Source organism: Phascolarctos cinereus, unplaced genomic scaffold (assembly GCF_003287225.1).
Source record: "Phascolarctos cinereus isolate Bilbo 61053 unplaced genomic scaffold, phaCin_HiC Scaffold_5;HRSCAF=322, whole genome shotgun sequence".
Taxonomy (NCBI): domain Eukaryota; kingdom Metazoa; phylum Chordata; class Mammalia; order Diprotodontia; family Phascolarctidae; genus Phascolarctos; species Phascolarctos cinereus.
The window spans coordinates 272007732-272034693 of NW_027555958.1; the positions used below are offsets into that span (position 1 = coordinate 272007732).

Below are 26962 nucleotides of genomic sequence, written 5' to 3' on the forward strand. Positions count from 1 at the left end.
TGCTGCCCTCTTCCTATTTTCTTCTCCGCGTTGTCTGTCCTCGTACCCTTCCCTGTGCCATTTGTCCCTGTATTTTCTAAGCTGTTTACCTATGTACTCTATGCAGCCATTGTGATCTTTCCCAGAGAGTATCCCGGGAATCAGGCATGTCCGCCCCCCATTCAACCCAGAAGACCCCCTTGTGGGTTCCATTCCTTTATTCTACAAATTAGCAATCATCACTGCAGAAATTGTTCTTTCCATTCTACTTACTTCACTTTGCCATAACATTCCATTAGATTCCTGTATCCCTTTGTTTAGCCATTCCTCAAAAGGTGGGTACCCTCTTAGTTTCCAGCTTGGGGCTGGAATATCATCTCCTTAATTTTTACCAAAAATATAGTAAGATTGTCATTTCTGTAACAGGTCTGAATAGAACTGACAGAGTACTATTGTGCTGCAAGAAATGATGAAGGGATGATTTCAGAAAAACCTAGGGAGATTTATGTGAACTGATACAGAGTAAAGTGAAGTGAACCAGAACAATGTAACGGTAACAGCAATATTGTAAAGATGATCAACTATGGAAGACCTAATAACTCTGACCAATACAATTATCCACCACAACTCCAAAGGACCCATGGTGAAAAATGATATCCATCTCCAAATAGAGAATAATGGATTTAAGAGTGCAGATTGAAGCATTTTTCCCCTTTATTTTTCTCGCCTTTTGTTTTTTTTTGGAACATGACTAATGTTGAAAAATGTTTTGCATGAGTTTATATGTATAATGAGCATTGTATTTCTTGCCTTCTCAATGTGGGTAGAGGATTTGTAACTGAATATACAATTTTTTTTAAAAAAGTGTCCTGGAAACCATTGTAGCTGTCATGATAATAGCTAACTGTATTTGGATATTCCTTATTTCCTGCATTTGCTTTTTTTTCTTTGTCAGAACTACATACTTATTTACTTTACTGATGTAGGTTCTGAATGGTCATACTTAGTAAATTCAGGAAGATTTGAGTTCAAATCTGGCCTCAGGAACTTATAGCTATGAGGGGGCAGCTAGGTGGCACAGTGGATAGGGCACCGGCCCTGAAGTCAGGAGGACCTGAGTTCAAATCTGGCCTCAGACCAAACACTTGACACTTACTAGCTGTGTGACCCTGGGCAAGTCACTTAACCCCAATTGCCTAAAAGCAAAAAAAAATTAAAAAAACCAAAAAAACAAAAATAAAGAGGCCATTCTTTGCCTCCTTTCTTATAAAAAAAAACTTATAGCTATTGTGAGGATTGAATGAGATATTTGTAAAGCACTTGGCAAACCTTAAAGTGCTATGTAAATATTAGCTATTATTATTATTATTATGTTGTTGTTGTTGTTAGTGGATAGATTTCCCTGAATTACACATCTTGTCTCTTTGCCGTTATTTTTCCTTATCTCTCAATATTCTTTTAAAATTATATTGTTTACAGAGTGTTTTCTATTTCAAAAGATTATCACATTTATTCTTTCATATTCACAATGTTTCTTCAAGTTAAGTGTTATATACACATTTTATAGACAGATAAGAAGGAAAAATAGAAAAAAAATTGTATCCAACGTACAGTGATGGAACAAAGACTAGAATTCAGGTTTCTTAAACCCATCAACAAGAGATTATCCTCCTAGAACCCTTCTCCCTTTGACAGTGTTGGGAGAAACAAGAAATGAAATTTAAATAATTTATCAAAAGTCATCATCAAGGCAATCAAAGGATCTTAGGTTTAAGGCTGGGATCTTGGAGATCATGTTGTCTAATTCCCTAGAGATGAGGAAACTAGGACCCAGAGAATTTAAGTGATTTGCAATCAAAGCATCTCCTAATGAACACACAATTAATAAATACAGCAAGGGACTTCCTTTGTAGGAAGACCCGACAAAATCACAGACACCAGTGAAACAATTACAAGTAGCTATGGCTCTTCTCAGCCATGCAAGCATCTGAGACACCTCCAAAACTCTCGTGATAGAAAACGGTATCTACATCCAGAGAAAGAACTATGGAGTTTGAATGCAGATCGAAGCATACTATTTGCTCTTTTTTTTTTCTTCTGTTTTGTTTTGCTTCTTCTTTCTTGTGCTTCCTCCTATTGGTTCTAATTCTTCTTTATAACATGACTAATGTGAAAATATGTTTAATAGGAATATATATGTAGAGCCTATATCAGATTGTACACCCTCTTGGGGAGAGAGGGAAGGAAGGAGGGGGAGAAAATTTAAAACTCAAAAGCTTACAGAAGGGCAGCTAGGTGGCGCAGTGGATAGAGCTCCAGCCTTGGAGTCAGGAGGACCTGAGTTCAAATCTGACCTCAGACACTTGAACCATACTAGCTATGTGACCCTGGGCAAGTCACTTAATCTCAATTGCCTCATTATAAAAAAAAAAGGCTTATGGAGGTGAATGTTGAAAACTAAAAATAAAATAATAAAAAAAAAGTAGTTATGTACAAATTGGTTGTTACTGTGGATCTGTTTCAGGGCCTTAAAGGAGTTTTTCTGAAGAATTAAATGAGTTAGAGCTGAAAGCAATAGGCGTTTTTATTGAGCATGTTTAAGGGAAAGCCATATACATAGTTTAATTGGAGATACCAAAGCAAGCGGAGGGAGAGGCAAGAAGAATGCTACAATAGCATCTATATCCTCTCCCAAACTGGGTAATGGCTGATACTTCTATAACTGGGATGGTTCACCACTGATAATCTACAAAGTGGGACTGGAAAGGAAAAGATGTTGGCAAGGAGCCTCGGGTACCTTTATACCAAGATACACTATTGGTGTAACAAATTATACCTAGCTCTTGCTACAATTCCTGGGTTCAACTTCATTCCACCTAATTAGTTCAGATATTCTATTGGGAGGAGCGAATGTGACTCATATGAGTCTGATTGGTTTCCTACCTTTGAGATCACAGGTAGGAAAATCTCAATCAGTTTAGGAAATGTAAGTTTCTAGTTTAAAAGATTACGGGCATGGATGATTCCAGATTTGGAGCGGTTCCAGAGACGGGGTTGGGCCAGAGGAAAGGGGGATGTAGAAAGACAAGACCAAAAATCATATGTGTTTTCATAACAAGATCTCCATTTAAAAAAAAAATCTACCTGGGAGTGGGAAAAGAAGTCTGAGTTCCTCAATGGAAATGGCCAAGGCTGATGGCTATTCCTCTACACCACTACCAAAGTTACTCTTAGGTACCTCATTGCCCCTAGGATCAAAATCAGCTGCTCTGTTTAACTTTCAGAGTTCCTTAAAACCTCACCCAAATCTGTCTTCTGCCTTATTAAATATTATTCCCCTTCCCACACTCTACAAGACTTCTTGTTCTTCAAATGATCTCTCTGCCATCTTCCATAACTGAAGAGTACTTCCACCTTACCTTCACCTCTTAGAAATGTTTCCTTCAAAACTCTGCTCAAATAACACTTTCCATCTAAAGCCTTCTACATGTTCCCCCAGGGGCTAGTGCCTCTACCCCAATTTAGCTTGGTTTTATTTATTTCGCATATATCTTGTATATATTGAAGTACAAGCTGTCTTCCCAGGTAGAATGTGAACTCCTTGAGTGTAGGGAGTTTCATTTTTGTTTTTGTTTTCCCAAGGCTTGGCACATAGTTCAGTTGTTTTTCAGGCATGTCCAACTCTTTGTGATTTTATTTGGCGTTTTCTTGGCAAAGATGCTGGAGTGGTTTAGGTAGAGTGGTTGAGTGATTTGCTAGGCTCACACAGCTAGGAAGTGTCTGAGGCCAGATTTGAACTTAGGAAGAGGAGTCTTCCTGACTCCAGGCCCAGTACTCTATCCACTAGCTACCCTCGGCACATAGTAAGTGCATAATAAATTCTTATAGAAGCCCTGCACTTCCTCTCACACCCTATAAATTGACAAAGATAGCAAAAGATGGCAATCATCAGTGTTGGAGGTGTTGAAGGACAGCCACAGTAATGCGCTGTTGATGAAGCTGTGCATTGGTACAGCCATTCTGAAAAGCAATTTGGAATTATGCAAAGAAAGTGACTAAAATTTCCATACCCTTTCACCCAAAGATTTCACTGCTAGGCATATCCCATAATCATCATCATTGTCATCATAAATAGCTAGCATTCATATAATGCTTTAAAGTTTGTAAAATGTTTTATATGCCATCTCATTTGGTTCTTACAAAAACCCTGTAAGGTAGGTGTTATTATCCTCATTTTATAAATGAGGAAACTGAAGCTGAGATGTTTGTTAAATAACTTGTGAATGGTCACACAGCTACTAAATGTCTGAGGCTGAATTTGAACTCAGTTTTCCTGGCTTCAAATCCAGCTTCTATGGGAAGGCTTTCTTGAGACCCCATAATTCTAGTGCCTTTCCTCTAGTGATTATTTCCAATGTATCCTGTATGTAGCTTGTTTGTCCATAGTTGTTTGCAGATTGTCTCCTCCATGAAACTGTGAATTTGGAAAGGAAACTGGATTCAAAATCTCTCTCTCTTTCTCTCTCTCTCTCTCTCTCTCTTCTCTCTCTCTCACACACACACACACACACACACACACACACACACACACACACACACTTCAATAAACATTTATTAGATGCCTATCACGTGCTGGGGAACCATACTTAGCGCTAAGGATACAAAAAGAAGCAAAAGATGGTCCCTATCCTCAAGGAGCTCACAATCTAAATGGGAAACAATAAGCAGTACAAACAAACTATATACTGGATGAGTAGGAAATAAATGTGAGGAAAGGTGCTAGAATTAAGAGGGGTTGGGAAACACTTCCTGTAGAAGAGGGGATTTTAGTTGGTACTTAAGGAAGCCAATTGGTGACGATTAGGAGAAAAGAGCCTTCCTTGCAGGCATGTGGGACAGCCAGAGAAAATTCCAGGAATAAGGAGATGCAGTGTCTTGTTCATAGAAAAAGTAAGGAGGCCACTGTTACTGGATCAGAGTAGGTGGTGGGGAGTGAGGTGTATGAAGACTGGAAAGAATAGGAGGAGGCTAGATTATGAAGGGTTTTGAATGCCAGAGGATTTTGTATTTATTCCTGGAGGTGATAGGGAGCCACAGGAGTCTATTGTGTGACTGGAGTGGGGTGGGTAGCCAAAGGAAGAGATGGTTAGATTTGTCATCTAGGAAAATCACTTTGGTAGCTGTATGTGGGATGGATTGGAATGGGGATAAGACTTGAGGCAGGCTGACCCAACAACAGGTTATTACAACAGTCCAAGAATGAGGTAATGAAGACCTTCATCAGAGTGGTGGCAGGGTAAGAAGAGAGAAACGGATATATTGAGAAACACTGCAAAGGTGAAATTACCAGGCCTTGACAATGGATTGGATATGGAGGGTAAGTGAAAGGTAATGAGGAGTCAAGGGTAACACCCAGGTTATAAGCCTGAGGAACTGGAAGGATGATGTTGCCCTCTACAATAATAGGGATGGTAAGAGGAGGGTTGGGTTTATGGGGGAAAGATAACTGAGTTTGGTTTTGAACACGAGTTTAAGATGTCCACTGGACACCCAGTGAGAGATGTCTGAAAGTTGAAGATGTGAATCTGGAAGTCAGTTAAGAGGTTAGGGTAGGATAGATTCGAGAATTCTCAGCAAGCAGATGGTAATTAAATCCATGAGAACTGATAAAATCACCAAGTTAAGTGGTATACAGAGAGAAAAGAGCTCAGGACAGAACCCTGTGGGTTACCTACAGATAGAGGTTACTTCACAGATTTTTCTTTCTTCCTCTTTTTTTTTTCATCATTATAAGAGATGGTTTAATGGGATGGGGTTGGGGGAAGAGATAGTGGGGGATATGAAGAATGTAAAAACTAAACGTTTGTTCATATTGGAAACAGCTGTTAAAGCTTGCCATGTTATAACAGAAATTTTGTCATTGTGACCTCATCTAATACAATCACACTGCCTAGCTGTATGATCTTTCAGCAAATCTTCTCTCCAGGCCTCAGTATTTTCAGACGTAAAATGAGTGACTTGATCATTTGATTTGATAATCCAAAGTACTTTATACTGCTAATATTCCATGGTTCATAGTTCCATAACCTCTATCCACACACTACTCTATAATCTAATCACAGTAATACTTTTTTCCTTATCTTTAACTCTTAGAATCCATGTTTCCTTCAAAGCTCAAGTGCCACCTTCTTCAAATGCCTGCCTCTCCCAAAATTACCTTATATTTACATCATATGTATTTTTTTTAATCTACTTATAGATGTATAGGTTCTCCTAATAGACTGTCAACCCTATAATGGCAGGGGTTATTTACTTAGTTTGCTCTTCCCAGCAGCAGCACAATTCCTGGTACGTGGTAGGCAATTTATAAATGCTGTGATTGATATGAGAGTTCATTGAAATTCCTTAAAAATTACATAAGCTCACTTGAAAACATTTTAGTCAGCTTCCACCTTGCTTAAATATAGCAGCAGCCTGGACTTCAAGTGCAGCTTACTATTCTTCAACGGTGACCAAAAGAAAAAATCAGCCCACTCCTTTGAAATTGAATTCAAGAAACATTTATTAAGTGCCTACCATTTGCCAGGCACTGTGCTTGTTCGTAATGATACAAAGATAAAAATGAAGGAGTTCCCTGCCCTCAAGGAGCTGTTTTTATTACAATAAAAGTTACTATCAAATACAGACAAATATCTAGTTGAAACTGTCCTCACTTTGGTCAACCACATGGGGATTGTGAGCTGCCCTTTCAAAATTAAGCTTAAGTGCTACCTGTCTACCTAAGCCCTTAACTGCTGCAGCTTCTAGTTCTCCCCCCCTCCCCAAAATACACACACACACACACACACACACACACACACACACACACACACACACACACACACGTTGTTCCCCATGAAGAGAATATAAGCATCTAGACAACACTTAATTGTCGATGGACCTAGCTTAATTTAATTTATGGTAGAAGTGTAATGCTTTTCCCCCCGCAATTTTAAAAAATATTTTTAAAGTTTTGAGTTCCAAATTCTATTCCTCCCTCCCTAAGAGGGAAAGCAATCAGATATAGATTATACATGTACAATTATGTAAAACATTTCCCTATTAATCATTTTGTACAAGAAGACTTGAATAAAAGAAAAAAATAGCATGCTTCAATCTGTATTCGATCAATATCAGTTCTTTCTCTGGAGGTGGATAGCATGCTTCAGCATTAGTCCTTTGGGATTGTCTTGGATCACTGTATTGCTGAAAATAGCTATGTCATTCACAGTTTTTCATCGTACAATGTTGCTGTTACTGTGTACAACATTCTCCTGATTCTGTTCACTTCACTATGCATCAGTTCATGTAAGTCTTTCCAGGTTTTTCTGAAATCCACCTGCTTATCATTTCTTATAGTACAATAATATTCTATTACAATCATATGCCACAGTTTGTTTAGCCATTCCCCAATTAATGGCATTCCTTTATTTCCAATTCTTAGCCAAGGCAATGCTTTCTAGTAGCATTTTATGTACATGGTTTGTTTTATCTTTTCTCAGTAACCTACAAAGGTCTGTGTATTAATAAGTGCATTAGTTTTATTCTATAAGCTCCCTGGAAGAGATTGTAGCTATACATTTTATACAATGCCATATACTTGATAATTTATTTGCGAATGAAAAGCTACAGTCAGACTAGAAAGTTGACAAGGCAGTTTTAGATGTTTAAAGAATGATTCCTCAAAAAGAAAGAAACACATAATCAGCAGAGGGTACACACCTCCAGGTGAAATGTTACAGTGTGGAGGGGTGGAGGCATTTATTTTCAGGCAAAGTCAATAAATACTCATTCTATTATTATTCACTTTTTACCCCAAGGCCCCTGGAAAAAGGAGGCACAAAAATTACTAGAGGTGATTGTAGCTCCCTGAGAGACAGCTGTCAGGTGGAGAAGAGTACCTCAGGTTTTCTCTTTCATTCGAAACCTGATCTCCATCTTGATAAAGGCCTTAATGTTCTCATCTTGGACGTTTTCCTCCACTGCAGCCAATGCTTTGGCCCCACCATCCTGATAGTGCCGTAGATCTCCTCAGCATACTGGAGCCACACGCAGTTTTGGCAGCCACTCATGCAGCAGTTTGTAGGTGGTGACAACATTGGGGGCTGAGGATGTGGGGGCTCTGAAGAACCTCCATCAGAGTGAGGGGAGCCTTTCTGGCTGGGAACTGCATCAGTCTTCATGTTGCTTTTTGAAGTGTCTGCTCCAGAACCTTGATCTGTCTCATTCTTTCAAAAGTCCTGCTGCTGCTGCTGCTGCTGCTGCTGCTGCTGAGGGCTCTGTTGGGAATCCCAGGGAAGCCCAAATGTCTAGCACAACTGCAGATTTGGAGTGGTTCCTGAAGGTCATAGACATATATACATACGTAAAAATTACTTAAGCAGGAAAAGTATAAAACCAGTTCTCCTTTAATTTGGTTTTGGGAGAGGCTTGAAGAGGACAGAAGGCTACAGGGGACTCTTTCCTTCAAATCATCCTATTATTTGACAGTTAATTCTGACAGACACATTCCTCTCCCTGGAGTTTGGTGAAAGGTATCCAAGGCAGAGCACAGGGTAGGCTTTAGAGCTGGAAAGGACCTTTAAAATGATTTAGTCCTTTATAGATTTATATAACTACTTTATTTTATAGGTGAAGAAACTAAGTCCTGAAGAAGTGAAATGACTCATCCATCTATGCTCATACAACTACTTAGAAAGGATTAAGCCCAGGTCTCCGATTCCAAGTTCAAGGTTCTTTTCCACTGCCTCCCTGGGCAAATACTTAGCACAGAGGAGGTGTTAGGGGTCTAGTGTATGGAGAGCTAGGAATCCAGTCCTGCCAGAGACTGGAGAAATAACTAAGCATGTCCCTGGCATCGAAGTCCCTCTGGCCCAGGTAACTTCCTGGATCCTTGGGGTCTTTTAAGGATATTCACTGTTCTATAATCCAACAAATAGTGGTGAGTGATGTGCTGGCACCAGCTCTCCTGTTGTTAAAAATTTTCTGCGTGAACATTTACACTTACGAAATTGGCAAACGACAAATGCTACAAATTAGGGCTTCATTTATTGTTTTCTTGATTGTCTAGACTTGAAAAAATAATTGAGAAAACGTTAGGAGTGAAGATTAAACTTCCCCCACCACCCCCCTCAACCTTGTTAAATGTTTACTAGCACACCCTAGCAACAAATCTTCCTTCCAAATAGAGACAGCTAGGTGGCTCCGTGGATAGAGCACCTGAGTTCAAATCCAGTCTCAGACACTTACCAGCTGTGTGACCCTGGGCAAGTCGTTAACCTGTTTGCCTCAGTTTCCCCATCTGTAAAATGGGGATGATAACAGCACCTACCTCCCAGGGTTGTTTCAAGGTTCAAGTGCAATAATTGTAAAGCACTTAGCACAGAGCCTGGCACATAGTAAGCGCTATATAAATGTTGCCTATTATTGATAACAACTGTTAATATCATTATTAACATACTAGCTGTTATTGTCATTATTACTATCAGCCTGAGGCCCTGGGGTTAAGGGCTTAAGGGCCTGGGTACTCTTCAGGCCCTGGCAAGGCCCCTCGGAGTGACCCTAGGGAAACACACACTCGCCCTCTGCAGGCCCCCGAAAGTCATTGACGCGAGCCCCGGGACCGCGCGACGCACCGCCGCCATGTGACCTTTGCCCTTTGGCTCGTCAGGCTTTGACCCCTTGGCCCTCAATCCGCCCTTCCCTCCGCGGGTCCCCAGTACTTGCCGGGGGTAATGGAGCGGCGGATATGGCGGCAGCAGTCAAGCGTCTGCGGCCGCCGGCGCTCCGCAGCAGCAGCAGCATCGTGGCTAAGGCGGGGAGCGCGTACCTCCGTGGGTGGGAGGGGAGGCCTTGAGCGGCGACCACGCAGACCAATGGTGGCCCCCGACCCGTGCTGCACTGACCAATGGCCGCGGGGAGGAGGTGGGACAAGGAAGGCAGGGGGCGGGGCTGGGCTGGGCCGGAGCGGAGGGCGGAAGTGCAGGCACGTGGGGGCGAGTCTGCGGTGCAGGATGGCGAAAGCCCGGCTTGGGCGCCCTGGAGCCCCGGGGCCCGCGGGGTCTGCCTCCCGGCACCCGCGGAGGCAGCAGGGGCATCAGAAACGAGGGAAGCAACCTCCGACGCCGCAGCCGGGACAGGCGAGGTACGACACGTCCCGCGGGGTCACACCCTCGCCCCTCTCCCCAGCCAACTTCACGAATTTCCCGAGTGTCATATTAATATATGTTAATTCAACAACATAAGTAACATAGTTAATTAATAGTAAAAACAGCAGTGGTGACTGTTAATATTATTACCGTCTCGAGAAATGGATAAAAAATAATGACGGTAACTGAGCAAGGCTCTTAATCTCTAAGCCTCAGTTTCCTCCGTAAAATGAGAGAGGGGCACCTAGGTAGTACAGTGGATAGTGCTTGGCCAGGAGTCAGGAAGACTCCTCTTCATGAGTTCAAATCTGGTCTCAGACACTCAGAACTGTTGGTTTGTTTAGGAAATTGGGGTTAAGTGACTTGCCTAGGGTCACACAGCTAGTAAGTGTCAACTGTTTTGGTCTGAGGTCGTCTTTGAACTCAGGTCCTCCTGACTTCAGGGCCAGTGCTCTATCCACTGCACCACCAAGCTGCCCCCACTTAACCTGTTTGCCTCAGTTTCCTCATCTGTAAAATTGAGACAACAACAGCACCTACTTCCCAGGATTGTTGTGAAGATCAAATGAGATAATACAGTAAACTCTATATAAACATTAGCTATTATTATTATGTACCAATTTATATGGGGGTAGTTGGGTAGTGTGCTGGACCTGGAGTCAGGAAGATTCCTCTTCCTGAGTTCAAATCTGTCCTCAGACACTCACTAGTGACCATAGGCAAGTTACTTCACCCTGTTTGCCTCAGTTTCCTCCTCTGTAAAATGAGCTGGAAAAGGAAAAGGCAAACCACTCCATTATTTTTGCCAAGAAAACCCCAGATGGGGCCGTGCAGAGTCAGACAGAACTGAAAAAAATGACTGAACACCAACAAAATGAGAATGATATATGTGTCCCAACAGGTCTGTTGTCAGGCTTACGTGAGATGTGTGTTAAGCATATTTCAAACTTTAAAGTGTAAGTTATGATCATTAGTGTTTATTGTATGGTAATTTAAGGTCCACAAAGTATTTTTGCACTTCATCCCTCAGATCTGCTTGGGTCTCCTTGGTTTTCAAGTGCGCTTAGAGTACTTTGCACTGGAGGCATTGTGAAAATTGGTTACAACTGATCTAATGAGAGGGAGAGGAGTGAGAGAGGTAAGAAGAGAGAACAAGTTGCCCTGAAATGCTGAGATTACACTGTAGTGGATAGTAATTTGGCATTTAATATATATCATCCTCATTTACCCAACCTATAATAGTAAATGGTTTACATGTCTCAAATTAGAGGCAGTGTAGTACAGTTGAAAGAGGTGAGCTGGAAGACCAAGGTTTGAGGCTGGGCTTGCTCCAGGCTAGTGATATGACTTTGACTGGGCCACTTTTCTCAGCCTGTTTCCATACCTATAAAATGAAGACTTTATAGTAGATTATCTCCATCATAAATCTAGAGCTGGAAGGGACCTCTGAACTCATCTAATCCACCCCCCTGCCTTTTTACAGATAAGGAAACTGAGGCCTAGGGATGCTAAGTGACTTGCATAAGGTAGAAAGTGGCAGAGGGGTAAGATCCTAAAGGATGTGCTCTGTGAAGTTTGGATTCAGTCAAAGGGCTGAGCTTGAGGACCTAGAGGGCCACATGTGGCCTCAAGACTGCAGGTTCCCTTCCCCTGTCCTATCCTAATATACTGTATAAAACACACAAACTATACTAATGTACTGCATAACACACACACACCCCACCCCCCTTTGGGCCTGGGGCGTCAAGATATCTTCGAGCTCAAAAATACTGTTAACTTAATATGATCTGGGGCCTTGACTTCCCCATAGGGAATGAATGAGGTGGTGATTAATGTGATTGTCATTAGATCCATGAGAATTCAGTTTAGGCTACAGCAGTTGTGGGTAAATGATGAGCTTCTGCCAAGGTACAAATACAAGAGATACCAGTATAACCACCAGCTGGAGTGGAAGGTGTTCAGAAGGTGCTAACACATCTCTTGTGTTTTTTTTTTCTTTCCAGAAAAGAGAAGAAGAAAGTAAACTCTAAGCCCAGGAACTTGGATGATCAAGAGATTCCTTTCCGACTTCGGGAAATTATGAAGAGCCGTCAGGAGATGAAAAGACATATCAGCAAAAAGAAAAGAAAAGCAGGTAGGACACTCTGTGGAGTAGCTTGAACCTTCTTTGTGGGTTCTGGACTTGTGATTTCATTGCTTCAGGGAGTTCTTTGTGTGGAATTCTCTGCTCTTGTGCACATCAACAGTCCTCTGTTATTCAGCACTTAGGGAGTCCTGTTAGGGGCACTGAGAGGTTAAGTGACTTGTCCGTGGCTGTACATAGATAGACCTCAGACAGACAGAACTTTAACCCTGGACTTCTGGATTCCTGATTCCACTCTCACTGTCAACATGTCTTTAATTCATCTCCAGTCAATTCAGCATTGATGAGTACTTAGTCTGTGTGGGGGATATTGAGAGAAGTGAAAACACAGATTCTTTCTTCACGGAGTTCATAATCTAGTAGGAGAATTAAAACAGTTACTCAAATTACATTATGGCCTAGGGGCTCACTCTTTTTTTCCCCCAACTCGAACTTATAGCTTGGACTCAGAAGGTTAAGACTCTCACTTTAAAGTACTTAGTGGCTCTATGCTCCTGTATAGCTCATAAACCACAGTGGATGTGTTTACCTTTTGATGTGGTGGACACAACCCCAAAGTAAAAGTATTTTGTGAAATGGCACAATAAATATCAACAAAATGTCTCTCCCCAAACCAGAAACTCAGTGTCAATTTGAATAATAGCTAGCATTTATATAGCATTTTAAGATTTGCAAAGCTCTTTGCAAATATTATGTCGTATCTTCTTAACAACCCTTGGGAGGTAAGTTCTATTATTTTCCCTATTTTTACAAATGAGGAAACTAAGACTGAGAGAGGTTAAGTCACTTGTCTTGAGGTTGCACAGCTATTTAGCTATTTATAAGCATCTGAGAGTAGATTTGAACTTGGGTCTTCCTGACCCCAAGTCCAATGTTCCCTCTCCACCTCCACACCTACCTGCCTTGACACTTATAAATCTCTTGAGTGCAGAGGCATGCATGCTGGAGACATGTTCAAGGTAACTTATACCTCTAGGGATGTATCTCTCCTTCGTTGTCCCCCCCCCACCTTCTCATGATGGTCCCCAGCTGTTTCTTGTGGGTTGAAGCATTTCCCCTTAGTGAGTTGTCTGGTTGCCTCCTAGGCAGGGCTTGTGGCTCTGAAAACTGGCAGTAGTCTACTAAAGTAGTCTTTAACTTCAGCTAAAATCCTGGCCTAGGGTATTGTTTGCTGTGTGCTCTAGGAAAGAAGTAGAACCTATACTGTAGAACTAGCAGGAATCTTGCCTCTCTGGAGCAGAGTCTTGCCTGCCGAACCCAGATTCTCCATACCAGCTCAGCTGTGCTCTGCCTCTGGACTCTGCCAAAACACTAGTGCCAAATGGGAGGTGGGGATGGAAGAGAGAAATCCCTTCCCACACCCCTTGCTGCATTTTCTAGTAGAAATAAAGAAAAATATGAAGCGTGAACACTTTCCTTAGAGTTGACAGTCTTCCCCACTCTGTCCAGGATACTAAAAAGAGGAAAACCACCAAAGCAATCCATGCCCAGGGGTCTCTTCCAATATTCTTCGGCATTTTGTAATATTTTCATATGCCAGTGGGGTACTCTGGATCAGCAAAAGGTTAAATCCTTACATCTTGTAGTCTGTTTTCCTGCCCTTTGCATTCTCACTTGACTGGGGGACTCCATTGATCTGGAGTTCCCAAATAACCACCCTTACTCGCACTGCAGCGCTGGGCTGAACTTGCTACCTGTCAGTGTTTTCAGGGTTCTGAAAGAGATAACATTGGGTTGAGGGCAGGAAGGTAGTGTGGATTAGGTGGAATGTGAGTCATGGTAGATAGTTGATATTTTAGTCAGCAGAAAGTCAGGAAAGAGAAACAACATAAGCAAAAGCATATAGATATGAGGAAGCCCAGGTAAGTCAGTAGTTTAGACTAGCTAGAGCCTAGCATACATGGGGAGTGGAGGAGGTGGGGGAAGGGGAGTTAAGATAAATGAGAGTTTGGACTTAATGATCTTTAGGTCCCTTCCAGCTCTAAATCTGTGATTGGGAAATAAGGCTTGTTTAAGACCATTTTGCTTTGAATTGGGCCTGTTTAAAAATGGAACATCTCTCCTTCTCCCTTACTCCCCCTCTTCCCAAACAAGGGTTCTGACCTTTTTTTTTTTAGGGGCAGGTGACGTAATTGTATTTCAGTATAATTGATTTCTTTTGTACTCCTTGTAATCTTTTATAATCCTTTACACTTTATGCGTTTAGGAATATTCTGAGATGGTGTCCATAGGATTATCAGGCTGCCAAAGGGGTCTATCTCACACACACACACACACACACACACACACACACACACACACACACACACACACACACACACGATTAAGAACCTTTGCTTTATGGGAAGTCTAATTTTAGAATAAATTATATTGATTAAGGCCGAAAAGGCTTTCTTCTGCCTATAGAAGAGAGGGTTCTTCTTTACTCTCTTAAATAAACCTCTTCTCCCCCATTTCTGAGGTTCCTAAAGCCTGGTATATTGTAAGAGTATGAGAGTCAGAAGACTTGGGTTCTCAGCCCACTTGCACCACTAATAAGCTCTGTGATCTTTACTACTCTGGGTCTCACTGTCCTCCATAAAATGAATGAATGATTCCTCAGGTCACTTTCTGTTATAAAACTTTACATTCTGGCTGTTTTCCTAGTCCAAGTGGCATTCAGGCAGAAGTTTGAGAAGGAAGCAATGGGATCTCTGTCAGACATCCCAGTTCCCAAGTTCAAGCAGGGAAAAAAGGAGTCGGACAAAGCCTATGTCCACCGAATGGAACAAGAGGCCCAGCACGTGATCTTCCTCAGTGAGAACCAGGAGGAACGGAAACCTGAGAAGGCAGAACCTTCTCAGCTAAAGAAAGAGAAATCTCAGCGAAAGAAAGAGTGAGTTGAGTTTGGTTGGGATGTGGTGAGGATTTGCTTAGACCTCCAGCTTGAGGGTGTTCCTATCCCCAAACGTGTCAGGGCACAGGGACTTGAGAGGCTTCTGGACTCCAGAGCACTAATCAGGCCCCAAGGTTTCATTGGCTGATGGCAATGATGGCGATTCACCAGCAGATGGCGACAGAAACCCCCAGATAACCCCAAAGGCAGGCCTGGAGAAGCAAGTTTCCAGTTTGTGTCAAATCGGTAAACAGGTTTTTTAGCATCTGTGCTAGGCTAGGTACTGTGTAATTAAATTTCCTGCCATTAAGGAGTTTGCAATCTAGTTGAGGAAACAAGAAGTGAAACATGTGAGATACCAGCAGACAGTACAGGATGCTGCATGAGTGGTCAGTTGTGTGGCAAGGACAAATCCAATACAACAAGCATTTATTTTAAGCACCTGCTGTATGCAGAGTACTGTGCTAGGCACTGGGGAGATAGAAAGACAAAAATAAATAGCTCTGCTTTCAAGAAGCTTAAATTCCACAGGAGGATAACGCAGATAAACATGTAAACATATGTGTGATTACCTGGAGAAGGAGAGAGTAGCAGGAAATGGTCCCTACTTTTGGTGAGAGGTAGTACATGAGCCAAGCCTCGGAGGAAGCCTGGATGTCGATGATGATGATGATGATTGCTAGGATTCACATAACGTTTTAAGGTTTGTAAAGAGCTTTACAGATATCTTATTTTATTCTCACAAGAACTTTCTGAAGTAGGCACCATTATTTTACCCATTTTACAGATGAGCAAATTGAAGTCGGTAGTGGTTAAGTGAATTGTCCAACGTCACATAGCCATTAAGTATCTGAGGCTGGTTTTGAACTCAAGTCTTACCAACTCCAGGCCAGCTTGCTATCCAATGAGCCATCTACCTGCCTAATAGGTTAGATAGTCTGTGCAAAGACATAGAGTTGGAATGGTGGAGTGCTGAGTTTGGGGGACCCCATGGAGACCATTGGTAGCCACAGAGTGTCCTATGGGGAGGATAGGCAGAAGAAAAGATTCCTTGCAGGCTGTTTGTGAACTCCGTTGTTCCTATAGTTGTTTTCCTCTACCCTACTCTAGTTATAGCTGTTTTTCTTTCTACATATGGCTGTTTTTCTTTCCTTGTTGGTGCACCAGTATCTAAAATTTAAACATTGTGAGACTTTGTCCTGGAGCCTTACCAACTCAGGCTTCATTAGAAGGATGACGTAGTTGGATTTCTAAAACTATTAATGGCATAAATTCACCTTTACTGAACATTTATTAGGCATTTGGGTTCTTTCTAAAATTTGCGGTTGACCAAAAAACTGGGAGATAGCAGTTATGTTGGATGGAGTCAGGATCCACAGAGATGAAAAATAAATATAAAGTATATACATATAAAGTCTGTTTGTTCAGAAGCTCAAGTATGAGGTAGAGGAAAATGTGACTGGAATTTTTCATATTTTTCATGTGAAAAAAGATCTTAGGGTTTTAGTGGACCATAAGCTCAGTTTGAATCAGCAGTATATTGTGGCTGACAAAAAAAAAGCTAAGGTTATCTTAGAAGGAAAGAAGAAAACAAGCCTTTGTTAAGCACTTCCTTTGGGCCAGGCACTGTGCAAATTTGCAGATTGACTTGAAGCTCTCATTTGATCCTCAAAACAACCTTCAGGGTATTATTATCCCCATTTTACAGTTGAGGAAACTGAGGCAAGCAGAGGTTAAGTGACTTTCCCAGGGTCACATAGCTACTACTGGTCTGAGGTCACATTTGAACTAAAGTCTTCCTGACTCCAGATCTGGCACTGCGCCACCTAGCTGCCTCTTAAGTGACATTAATAAATGTAAGTCATCCGTATTTCTACCACATCTGGGTTATTGTGTCCAATTCTGGGTGCCACGTTTTCCAAAGGAAAACACCCACGATAGTGAAGTATCTTAGAATCGAGCCACAGAAGAATCATTTGAAGTTCAAGGAGATGTTTAGCCTAGAAAAGCAAGGAACTATTTTGAGATGATAAGAAGACTTCAGATATATGATGAGATTGTTATGTAGAAATGTTAGACTTGGATTTGATTGGTTCTTGGGGGTCTGAACCAAGATCAGTGGGTAGAAATGCAGGAAGGCTGTTTTCAGGACAGTGCATGGACAAACTTTCTTATTATTAATGCTATCCAGAAATGGAGTGAGCTTCCTTGGGGAGTAGAGCGCCCTGTCACTAGAGCAATCTGGGTAGCCCTCAGTGGGGCTGCTACAGATGGGATTAATGCTTTTGGTGGATGTTGACTAAGGTTGCATCTGAGGTCTTTTGTCACTACAGTCCTGGTTTTTCTTGACTCTATTCTAGGACCTCTTGGAAGTTTCCTGAGAGGGTAGTCCTCCTGTTCCCTTTGACCCATGTTCTTCAGACTCTCCACCTCTGTTTCAAGTTTCACCTTATAGTTATTAACTTCCAGATAGTTGGCAGAGTGGATAGACTCATCGTCCTGAGTTCAGATCTGGCCTGAGACACTTACTAGTTGTATAGCCCTGGGCAAGTCTCTTAAGCCTGTTTGCCTCAGTTTCCTCATCTGTAAAATGAGCTGGAGAAGGAAATGAAAAACCATTCCAGTATCTTTGCTTAGAAAACCCCAAATGGTGTCACAAAGAGTCAGCCATGACTGAAACAACTGAACAACAATAATAATTGCTGTGAGATGTGTATTTTCGTGAGTGATATGGATATCAGTTCAGCATCCTGGAAAATATTTTTTTAAAAATGAACTGTATTTGGCTTTTTAGGTTCCAGAGACGGCGTTTGGATAAAGTTCGACATCAGAAAGAGGAAAAGGCAATAGCTGGCCTGGAAAAAGAACTATTTCAAGGTAGTCCTGCCTGGAATTTGATCTCCCAGTCCCCTGCTTTTGGAGACATGCGCCAGAAGAGATAGCTGCATTTTAGGGATTTCTGAGGACTTACAGATCAGAGAGCAGGTTAGCTAACACCCGGTGGTTTCGGCCATGCCACTTGTAGAAACTTTTAATGATAAATGTAATCACAGCTGACTTGTATATCATGTCATGATCTTTGCAGAGCCCTTTTGTATACCTTATCTCATTTGATCTGTTCAATAGCACTTTACTTATTTCTGTGGATGGGGGCTCAGAATGGGTCACACAGTGAGAGTCAGGGGTAAAATTCAGACTCAGGTTTCGCGTGACTCCAAGGGCAGCACTTGGTGTCTGGTTCTCTACCTGCCCTAGCCACATGTGGTACAATTTGAACCAGAAATCAAATTCTTTCTCTGGGGTTATCTTTGTCAGGGAAGGTAGAGCAGGGTTGTGGGTGGTTCTTGATTAAAGAGGGGGCAGGGAGAAATGAGATGTGAGTGGTTTGGCTATGTAGCCAGCATCCTATAATAAGTCATTCTCAAACCTCCTTGTCCCATTGTAGATTCTGTGAAATTTGGTGAGGTTGTCCTTCAGCCTCCAGAATTAACAGCAAAACCAAGGAAGAGCACAAACAGTGACAAGGTAATATGGGGCTTGGGTGAGGGGGTCTGGTCAGATAACTAATGTGTTCAGTGAGGGTGAATGTGTCAGTGGGTCATAAGAGCTTGAAATAACCTTCTCCATCACCCTTCCAGTGAAGGTTGATTTGGTGGGACTTCTGGGTAGCACCTAAGGTGTGTGCCTGGGAGCAGAGGAGACAACTTCTCCTGTCCTGGTCTAGGTAGAAGGTAGATCTCAGCCCTGATGGGGCTGTGAGCTGTTCACACAAGTACTGGTAGTGCTAAGAACAGGCCCAAGGGGAGCCTCACCTCTCTCCTGGGCCCCAGCCTTCTCTCCTTATTGCCCTCTTTTCCTCAGCTCGGCAAGAAGTCGCTGTTGCTGACGAGCCTCCTGACCCCTAGCAATGCCTCCCAAGCCCCAGCCGTCTCACTGGCTCGACAGCGGATTGTGGCTGAGGAGAGAGAGCGTGTTGTGCAGGCCTACCGGGAGCTCAAGAAACACAAGCAGCAACAGCTGGAGCAAAGACAACCTGTTAGCTGATCTGAGGGGAAGCCAAAGAAACTGGCATGAAGAAGAGCCCTGGGGATTTCTGGGACTTGACGCTGGTGTCCAGGAATGACGGAGATGACTCTTCCTGCTAGGGGCAGAACTTAAGCCTACTTAGCCTCCCCTTTCCCCCTAAAAATTGCATCTTGGGATCCAGAAAATTACTTCTCTGTGTCTGAACAACAACACAGTGATAGCATTCAGAATCGGGCTGCCAAACCAGAACCTTTTTTACAAGCAGAAACTCTTGAGTGGTTCCTGGCTGCATTCCCACAGTTTATGCTATGGCTCTGCTTGCCTGTGGCCCAAAAACAGGTGTTTGCATTCACCTGCCAAGATGTTTCCTAGGAACGGCAGGAGTGTAACCCTAAAACTCCGATTAGACAGGGGTGATGATTGTATTTTTGTATCACATTGATACTGGGCTTGTGGAAGGTAAAATTCTGAATGGCTGCCAAGTCTGAGTATGACTGGCTCTTAATAAATGCTTGTTTGATTGACTCTTTGTAATTTATATCTAGCACCCTGAAGAGTGAAACTTGGTAACATCACATTCTGACTTGGCTTTTATTTTTTTTACATCCTGTCCATTACCTTACTACATATGTGCTAGTTGTATGATCCTGGCTGAGTCACATAACCCTGTTTGCCTCCATTCCTCATCTGTAAAATGAGCTAGAGAAGCAAATGGCAGATTACTCCATTATCTTTACCAAGAAAACCCTAGAAGGGGTCACGGACAGTTGGAAACAACTGATCACTAATCACACTTGTAGCACTAGCTGTGGCAGCTGGAATCCAGTCACAAGCCCAGAATTCTGGACTGAGGCTAGTTAACCTATCTAGGTTGTTTATTCTTCCCAAATTCCTGCAACATGCTTAATATACTGAAAGGTAGGGGATAGCAGGATTTTAGAGCTTGAAGGGGTCTTAGTGGTCAGCCACTATAAGGTCAACTTCCTCATTTTACTGATGAGGAAACTGAGGCCCAGAGATGTTCAGAGACTTCATCAAGGTCATACAAGAAGCAGAACCAAGATTCAACACCAGGGGCCGCTGCTCTCTGTGCTTTGTCCCAGGTTGCTGCTTGGGACCGTGGCCAAAAAGAGGCAGTAGTTAAAGGCTGTTAATTCCGGTCAACACATTGGCCGCCACAGTTCCAGAGGATTCTTGATGAAACAGGCTGCCTGCCTCCTGATAGAGACGTGATGGACTCAGAGTACAGATTGAGAGATACCTTTCGACATGGCCAATGATGCAATTTGTTTTGTACTGTACGTGTTTGTAACCAGGATTTTATTTTTCTTGCTTCTCAATTGTGTGTGTGCTGGGGGGGAGGGGGAGTTGTGAAGGGAGAAAAGGCAGATCTTCATGTGAGAATAAAATAAAATTTAATGTTAAAAAATACATAAAAATAATAATGGCTATTCTTTGACCTTAGGTAAGGGCCTAATCACCAAAATGGCAAGCAGGTGGGAGAGACCTCTATTTTCAGATGGATCTCTTCTGTTTTGAGTTTTTTTTCCTAGACTTGTTTCTATACTGATTACACTAGAACTACTTAATTTTGCTAGTTTCTCCCCAAATTTCCTCTAATGGCTTCCCTGACATTAGTCAAGGACACTAACACAAGGGGGAAATGGAGTTCTCAGTAAATATATGGCAGGTTACATCATTCTCTCGCTCCCTATCCGTTGAATAGTTCCCCATCTCTGCCAACTAAATGTCTTGCCACCTGCTTCGAAAATTATTGTGAAAGTAGCTTTCTCACTCCAAACCTTATGCATTCCCAACTTTCTTGTCTCAACTTGTAAGACTTCTGTCCTACTGATCCCGGGTTATAGATTTGGATCAATCATTAATGCTTCCTTTCCCCTTTCACAGCCAGCCCAGCACCAAGCCCTTCTACTTTCTCCATAATTCATCTCCTTACCAACCTGACACCTCCATCTGAGGCCAGGTTACTTAATGCCTAGGAGTCGCAGCATTTCTTGCTTCTGGCCTCTTACCCTATGGCTATTGCAGAGTGACCCCAAAAATAATCTACCATATGTGGTGAATTGTCTACAGGTTAGTTTTAATTTTTGTTGGTTTTTCTTGTTTCAATTCCGCATTTTATTCTAACATGTTCTCCACTTCAGCCAAAAACACTCTTGGGATTAGAGCAAAGGAGAGATTCTCAAGTGCCTCTAATGATGCTAATAAGGTCTATGTCCCCAAGGTTCTCTCCTGGACCTTCTCTCTTCATTTTATACTCTTTGTGATCTCATCAGGTGCCACAGGTTGATTTTCATCTCTATACAGATAATTCCCAAGTCTATGTATATAGGCCAAGTCTCTCTCCTAAACTACAGTCCTACATCAGCAACTGACCTTTAGACATCTTGAACTGAAGTCCCATAGGCATTTCAAGCTCAACATGTCCCCAAAACAACTCACCTTTTTCCCTAAACCCTCTCCTTTTCCAAATTTCCTTTTTTTGGCTGAATAAGTTGTGGTATATGAATGTAATGGAATATTATTGTGCTATAAGAAATGATGAGTAGGCTGACTTAAGAAAAACCTGGAAAGACTCGTATGGTCTGATGCTGAGTGAAATGAGCAGAACCAAGAGAACGTTGTACACAATAATAGCCACGTTGTGCGATGACTAATATTGATAAACTTAACCCTTCTCAGCAATACAAGGATCTAAGACATCTCCAGAGGCCTCATGATGGAAAATGCTATCCACATCCAAAGAGAGAACTATGGAAGTTGAATCGCTATCATTTTTTTCCTTTTTTTTTCTCTTTTTCTTTTCTCTTCTGTTGAGTTTTGTTTCCTCTTTATAATGGTTCCTCCTATTGGTTTTAATTTTTACTTACAACTTCAAAGTGAAAATATGTTTAATAGGAATGTAAATGTATAGCCTATATAAGATTGTGTGCTGTCTTGTGGAGGGTGGTGGGAAGAGGGAGAAAAATTTTAAACTTTTTTTTAAAATTTAAAGTGATTGTTGATAAATTGAAATAAATTAATAAAATTAAAAAAAAAAAGAAATGATGAGCAAGCAGACTTCAGAAAAACCTGGAAAGACTTGTATGAACTGATGCTGAGTGAAGTGAGCAGAACCAGGAAAACGTTGTACACAGTAACAGCCACACTGTGCCATGACTAACTTTGATAGACTTAGCTCTTCTCAGCAATGCAGAGATCTAAGACAACTCCAAAGGTCTCATGATGGAAAATGCTATCCACATCCAGAGAAAGAGCTATGGAGTTTGAATGCAGATTAAAGCATACTATTTGCTCTTTTTTTCCCCCCTTCTATTTTGTTTTGTTTCTTCTTTATTGTGGTTCCTCCTATTGGTTCTAATTCTTTACAACATGACTAATGTGAAAATATGTTTAGTAGGAAGGTATATGTAGAGCCTATATCAGATTGCATGCCATCTTGGGGAGGGAGGTGGGAGGGAGGGAGGAGGAGAAAAATTAAAACTCAAAAGCTTATGGAAGTTATTGTTGAAAACGTAAAAATAAATTAATTTTTAAAAATCTTAAAAAAAACCAAACATCCTCACACACAGATTGTAAGACCACTATTGTTTTGTATGAATACCATTGTCTTTTTAATAAAAACTTTTAATAAAAATGTTTTTTTTAAAAAAAAAACACTCTCTCCCTGGCCCTATAGGGAAAGGCATGCATAGTTCAAATTCTTCATAGACTGTCATGGCTCACTGATAAGCACACCCTATACCCCTCACCCCATCATGTCTGTCTGTCTCTATAGGAGTAGGTCCTTCACAATAATCCTTTCCTTAACTGTCCCTCCCAGCTGCCCACACCAACTGTTTTCCTTAATATTCAATTTGCTCTTAAAGCTATAGTAACAATATCTGTAAACCAATTCCAGAGGACTGATGAAACTTGCTTCCCTCTTGACAGAGAAGCAATAGACTCAAGATGTAGAATAAGACATATGTTTGTGGGCATAACCAATGTGGGAATTAGTTTTGCTTGACTGTGCATATTTGTTACAAGGGCTTTCTTTTTCTTTTTTTTCCTAGTTGTGGGTTGGGAGAACAAGGGGAAATAGGGATGGGGGTAGAGAGGGAGAAGGAATCATTGAGGTGTCTTTTTTTTGTCTTAAATGCAGAGAAAAGAACAGGAGGAAGTCCAGAAAGAAGCAGAAACAAGCTTTTATACTTAAAATGAAAAGTAAGCTGTACATAATAAGAGATCTGCAGTTTCATGTACAAGCTTCTTTTTTCATTCTACTGTGAATGTGGAAATGCCCATTTTATTCTTAAGTTTAGGATAAAAATTCATTTAAAAAATCTGTGGTTTCAGTAATATAGGCATTCAAAGCAAGGGTTACATAGGGTTTGGAGGAGCTGCTGTTTTTAAGTGTGATGAAGGAACCAATCAGATGAGTAGGATTGCTGTGCATCAGTGAGGGCCCAGAAGAAATTAGACAGCAAGATTTGTAGTGGCCAGGGTCAGCATAGTTTTGTCCCTTTCTCCAGCTGCAGGGTTTGAGAATTAGCAGGGCTGGAGATTAGTAGGGCTAAAAGGGCTAAAGGACAATGTCAAGACATTTGTTTTTAAAATTATATAGATTTTGGGGCACTGAGGTGGCACAGTGGATAGAGCACTGGCCCTGGATTCAGGAGGACCTGAGTTCAAATGCGGCCTCAGACATATAACACGTAACTAACTGTGTGACCCTGGGAAATCACTTAACCCCATTGCCTAGCCAAAAAATAAAAAATAAAAATAAATTAAAAATAAAATTATATTGATTTGATTTGGTTTGGACATAATAAACATTACCCAATAAAAATCTAAATACACCCCCTGCTTATTGAATTTATTACTCATTAAACCCCAGTGGTTCCCTATCACCTCCAGGATCAAATACAGAATTCTATGTTTGGCATTCAGAGCCCTTTATAACCTAGCCCTCTTCCCCCAACTTTCCAGTTTTCTTGTGCTTTATACCCCTCCCCAGCATGTGTTCTTCCATACAGTGACATTGGCTTCCTTGCGTTTCCCAAACAAACCACTCCCTTTCTTGGCTCTAGACATTTTCTCTTGGCTGTCCCCCATGCCCGGAATGCTCTGCCTCCTCATCTCTATCTCCTGGCTTCCCTAGCTTTTTTCAAGTCCTGGAAAAAATCCTGCCTTCTACAAAAAGCCTTTCCCAACCCTTCTTAACTCTAATGTCTTCTCTCTGTTGATTATTTCCTAATTATCCTGTATGTGGCTTGTTTGCATATATTTGTTTGCATGTTGATTCCTCCATTAGACTGTAACCTTCTCAAGCTCAGGGACTGTCTTTTGCTTTTCTTAATGTCTCCAGAATTTAATACAGTACCTGGCACATAGTAAGTAGGTGATCAATAAATTAATGACTGACTTCAAAGTACATTTCCCAACAATTCAGCAATTACTGTGATTACCTCTGTTAGCACAGGAATTCAGAATGAATTAGGTGATGGAAGGACAAGAGATTGGCTCAGAGAGGAGAATCTCAGAGTTCCAGTCTGTCAAGGTGGAATTGTCTGAGGTAATGAGGATAGTTCAAATGAGATCACTCCATGTGGCTGAAGTGGAATGAATCATTTCACCAACACCTAGGGTGAAAGGCAGCAGCCTCACCCGATCTGCCCCCATGCTTCTTTCTCAACCTTTCAGTTTCAAGGCTGGTCATATATAGCACTTGGGAAAGGGGCTTATTACCCTGCCAAGGGCCACACTTTCTTCCTGATTTGATGTATGGGCTCCATCAAACTCTGAAGAATGGACCTTACTTGATGTTTGTGCTGGGAAGCAAGTCAGAAGGCTCTCAATCCATGGGAATTCTGTAGAGGGAGAAGGTAAGACAACAGCAGAGATGACAGCTCACAATCTAATGGGAGAGCCAATGTGCAAATATGTACAAACGAGCTATATATAGGATAAATAGGAAATAATCAACAGAGAGAAAACACCAGAGTTACTTCAATCAATCAGTCAGTCAATCTAAAAGGACTTATTAAACACCTACTGTGTGATAGGTACTTTGCTGAGCACTGAGGGATATACAAAGACAAAAGTGAAATTCTGCCTTCAACAGCTTACATTCTAAAGAGGGATTTATTCATGTAAGTATAAACATAACATATATGTAGCCTGATTGTCTCTGTGCCAGATCTGTAGAGACAGGGCATAGAGATGAGGTGACTAGGATGTGATTTTAATTTCCAGAGGAGCAGAGCCAGGGTGTAGTGGACAAGGCTATGTCCTCCTTCGAACAGAGGAGGAAGTATGGGACAACAATAGAGATTGAAGGGAGAGACTGGACACCAACAGTGGCAGGCTGTCCTTAGAGTCAATTTACTTATTCAGTGCCATACCAATCAAACTACAAAAAATTATTTTATAGAGTTAGAAAAAATAATAACAAGATTCATTTGGAAGAACAAAAGGTCCAGAATATTAAAGGAACTAATGAAAAGAAATGCAGGGGAAGGTGGCCTCGCAATTCCAGATCTTAAATTGTATTATAAAGCAGCAATCATTAAAACTGCTTGGTACTGGCTGAGAAATAGAGTGGTGGATCAGTGGAATAGGTTAAATATGCAAGACACAGTAGTCAATGACTATAGTAATCTATTATTTGATAAACCCAAAGACCCAGCTTCTGGGATAAGAACCCACTCTTCAAAAAAAAAACTGCTGGGAAAACTGGAAAAGAGTATGGCAGAAACTAGGCATAGACCCAAATCTCACACCATATACCAAAATAAAGTCAAAATGAGTTCATGATTTAGATATAAAGGCTGATACTATAAGCAAACTGGGAGAACAAGGAATAGTTTGCCTGTCGGATCTATAGAGAACAGAAGAATTCATGACCAAACAGGAGACAGAGAACATTACAAAAAGCAAAATGGATAATTTTGATTACATTAAAATGAAAAGTTTTTGCACAAACAAAGCCAATGCAACTAAGATTAGAAGGAAGGTAGAAAATTGGGAAAGAATTTTTATAACCAGTCTCTCTGATAAGGTCCTCATTTCCAAAATATATAGAGAATTAAGAAAATTTATAAGAATACAAGCCATTCTCCAATTGATAAATGGTCGAAGGATATGAACAGACAGTTCTCAGATGAAGAAATTAAAGCCATCTATAGTCATATGAAAAAATGCTCTAAATCATTGATTAGAGAAATGCAAGTCAAAACAACTCTGAGGTACCACATCACACCTATCAGACTGGCCAACATGACAAAACAGGAAAATGATAAATGTTGGAGAAGATGCAGGAAAACTGGAACACTAATGCATTGCTGGTGGAGTTGTGAAATGATCCAACCATTTTGGAGAACAATTTGGAACTATGCCCAAAGGGCTACAAAAATGTGCATACCCTTTGATCCAGCAATAGCACTTCTAGGGCTATATCCCAAAGAGATCAAACAAACGGGAAAAGGACCCACATGTACAAAAATATTCATAGCAGCTCTTTTTGTGGTGGCAAAGAATTGGAAATTGAGAGGATGCCCATCAATTGGGGAATGGCTGAGCAAGTTGTGGTATATGAATGTAATGGAATACTATTGTGCTATAAGAAATGATGAGTAGGCTGACCAGAAAAACCTGGAAAGACTTGTATGGTCTGATGCTGAGGGAAGTGAGCACAACCAAGAGAATGTTGTACACAATAACAGCCACATTATGAGATGACTAATATTG

The 26962-nt window shown here is 41.4% G+C and overlaps 2 protein-coding genes across 2 annotated transcripts; one reads left to right on the forward strand and one right to left on the reverse strand.

The window, feature by feature from the left end:
* Positions 1-6523: 6523 nt before the first annotated feature.
* OXLD1 (oxidoreductase like domain containing 1) lies at positions 6524-9854 on the reverse strand. Its single transcript, XM_021000867.2, is given in 4 exon segments — positions 6524-8045; positions 8048-8251; positions 8254-8356; positions 9745-9854. Coding segments are annotated over 4 exon segments (510 nt in total). The 5' UTR covers positions 9823-9854; the 3' UTR covers positions 6524-7920.
* A 135-nt stretch (positions 9855-9989) lies between these two features.
* CCDC137 (coiled-coil domain containing 137) lies at positions 9990-19734 on the forward strand. Its single transcript, XM_021000955.2, has 6 exons — positions 9990-10162; positions 12170-12300; positions 14956-15184; positions 17979-18061; positions 18630-18709; positions 19046-19734. The coding sequence occupies exons 1-6, from the start codon at positions 10032-10034 to the stop codon at positions 19226-19228; spliced, it is 837 nt and encodes a 278-aa protein (XP_020856614.1). The 5' UTR covers positions 9990-10031; the 3' UTR covers positions 19229-19734.
* Positions 19735-26962: the final 7228 nt, after the last annotated feature.

Bases quoted from the DNA above. Each gene is read 5' to 3' on its own strand.
- CCDC137 (XM_021000955.2), top strand. From the start codon at position 10,032: ATGGCGAAAGCCCGGCTTGGGCGCCCTGGAGCCCCGGGGCCCGCGGGG. The intron at 10,163-12,169 runs GTACGACACGTC...TTTTCTTTCCAG, and splicing joins CCGCAGCCGGGACAGGCGAG to AAAAGAGAAGAAGAAAGTAA. The intron at 15,185-17,978 runs GTGAGTTGAGTT...TTGGCTTTTTAG, and splicing joins AAATCTCAGCGAAAGAAAGA to GTTCCAGAGACGGCGTTTGG.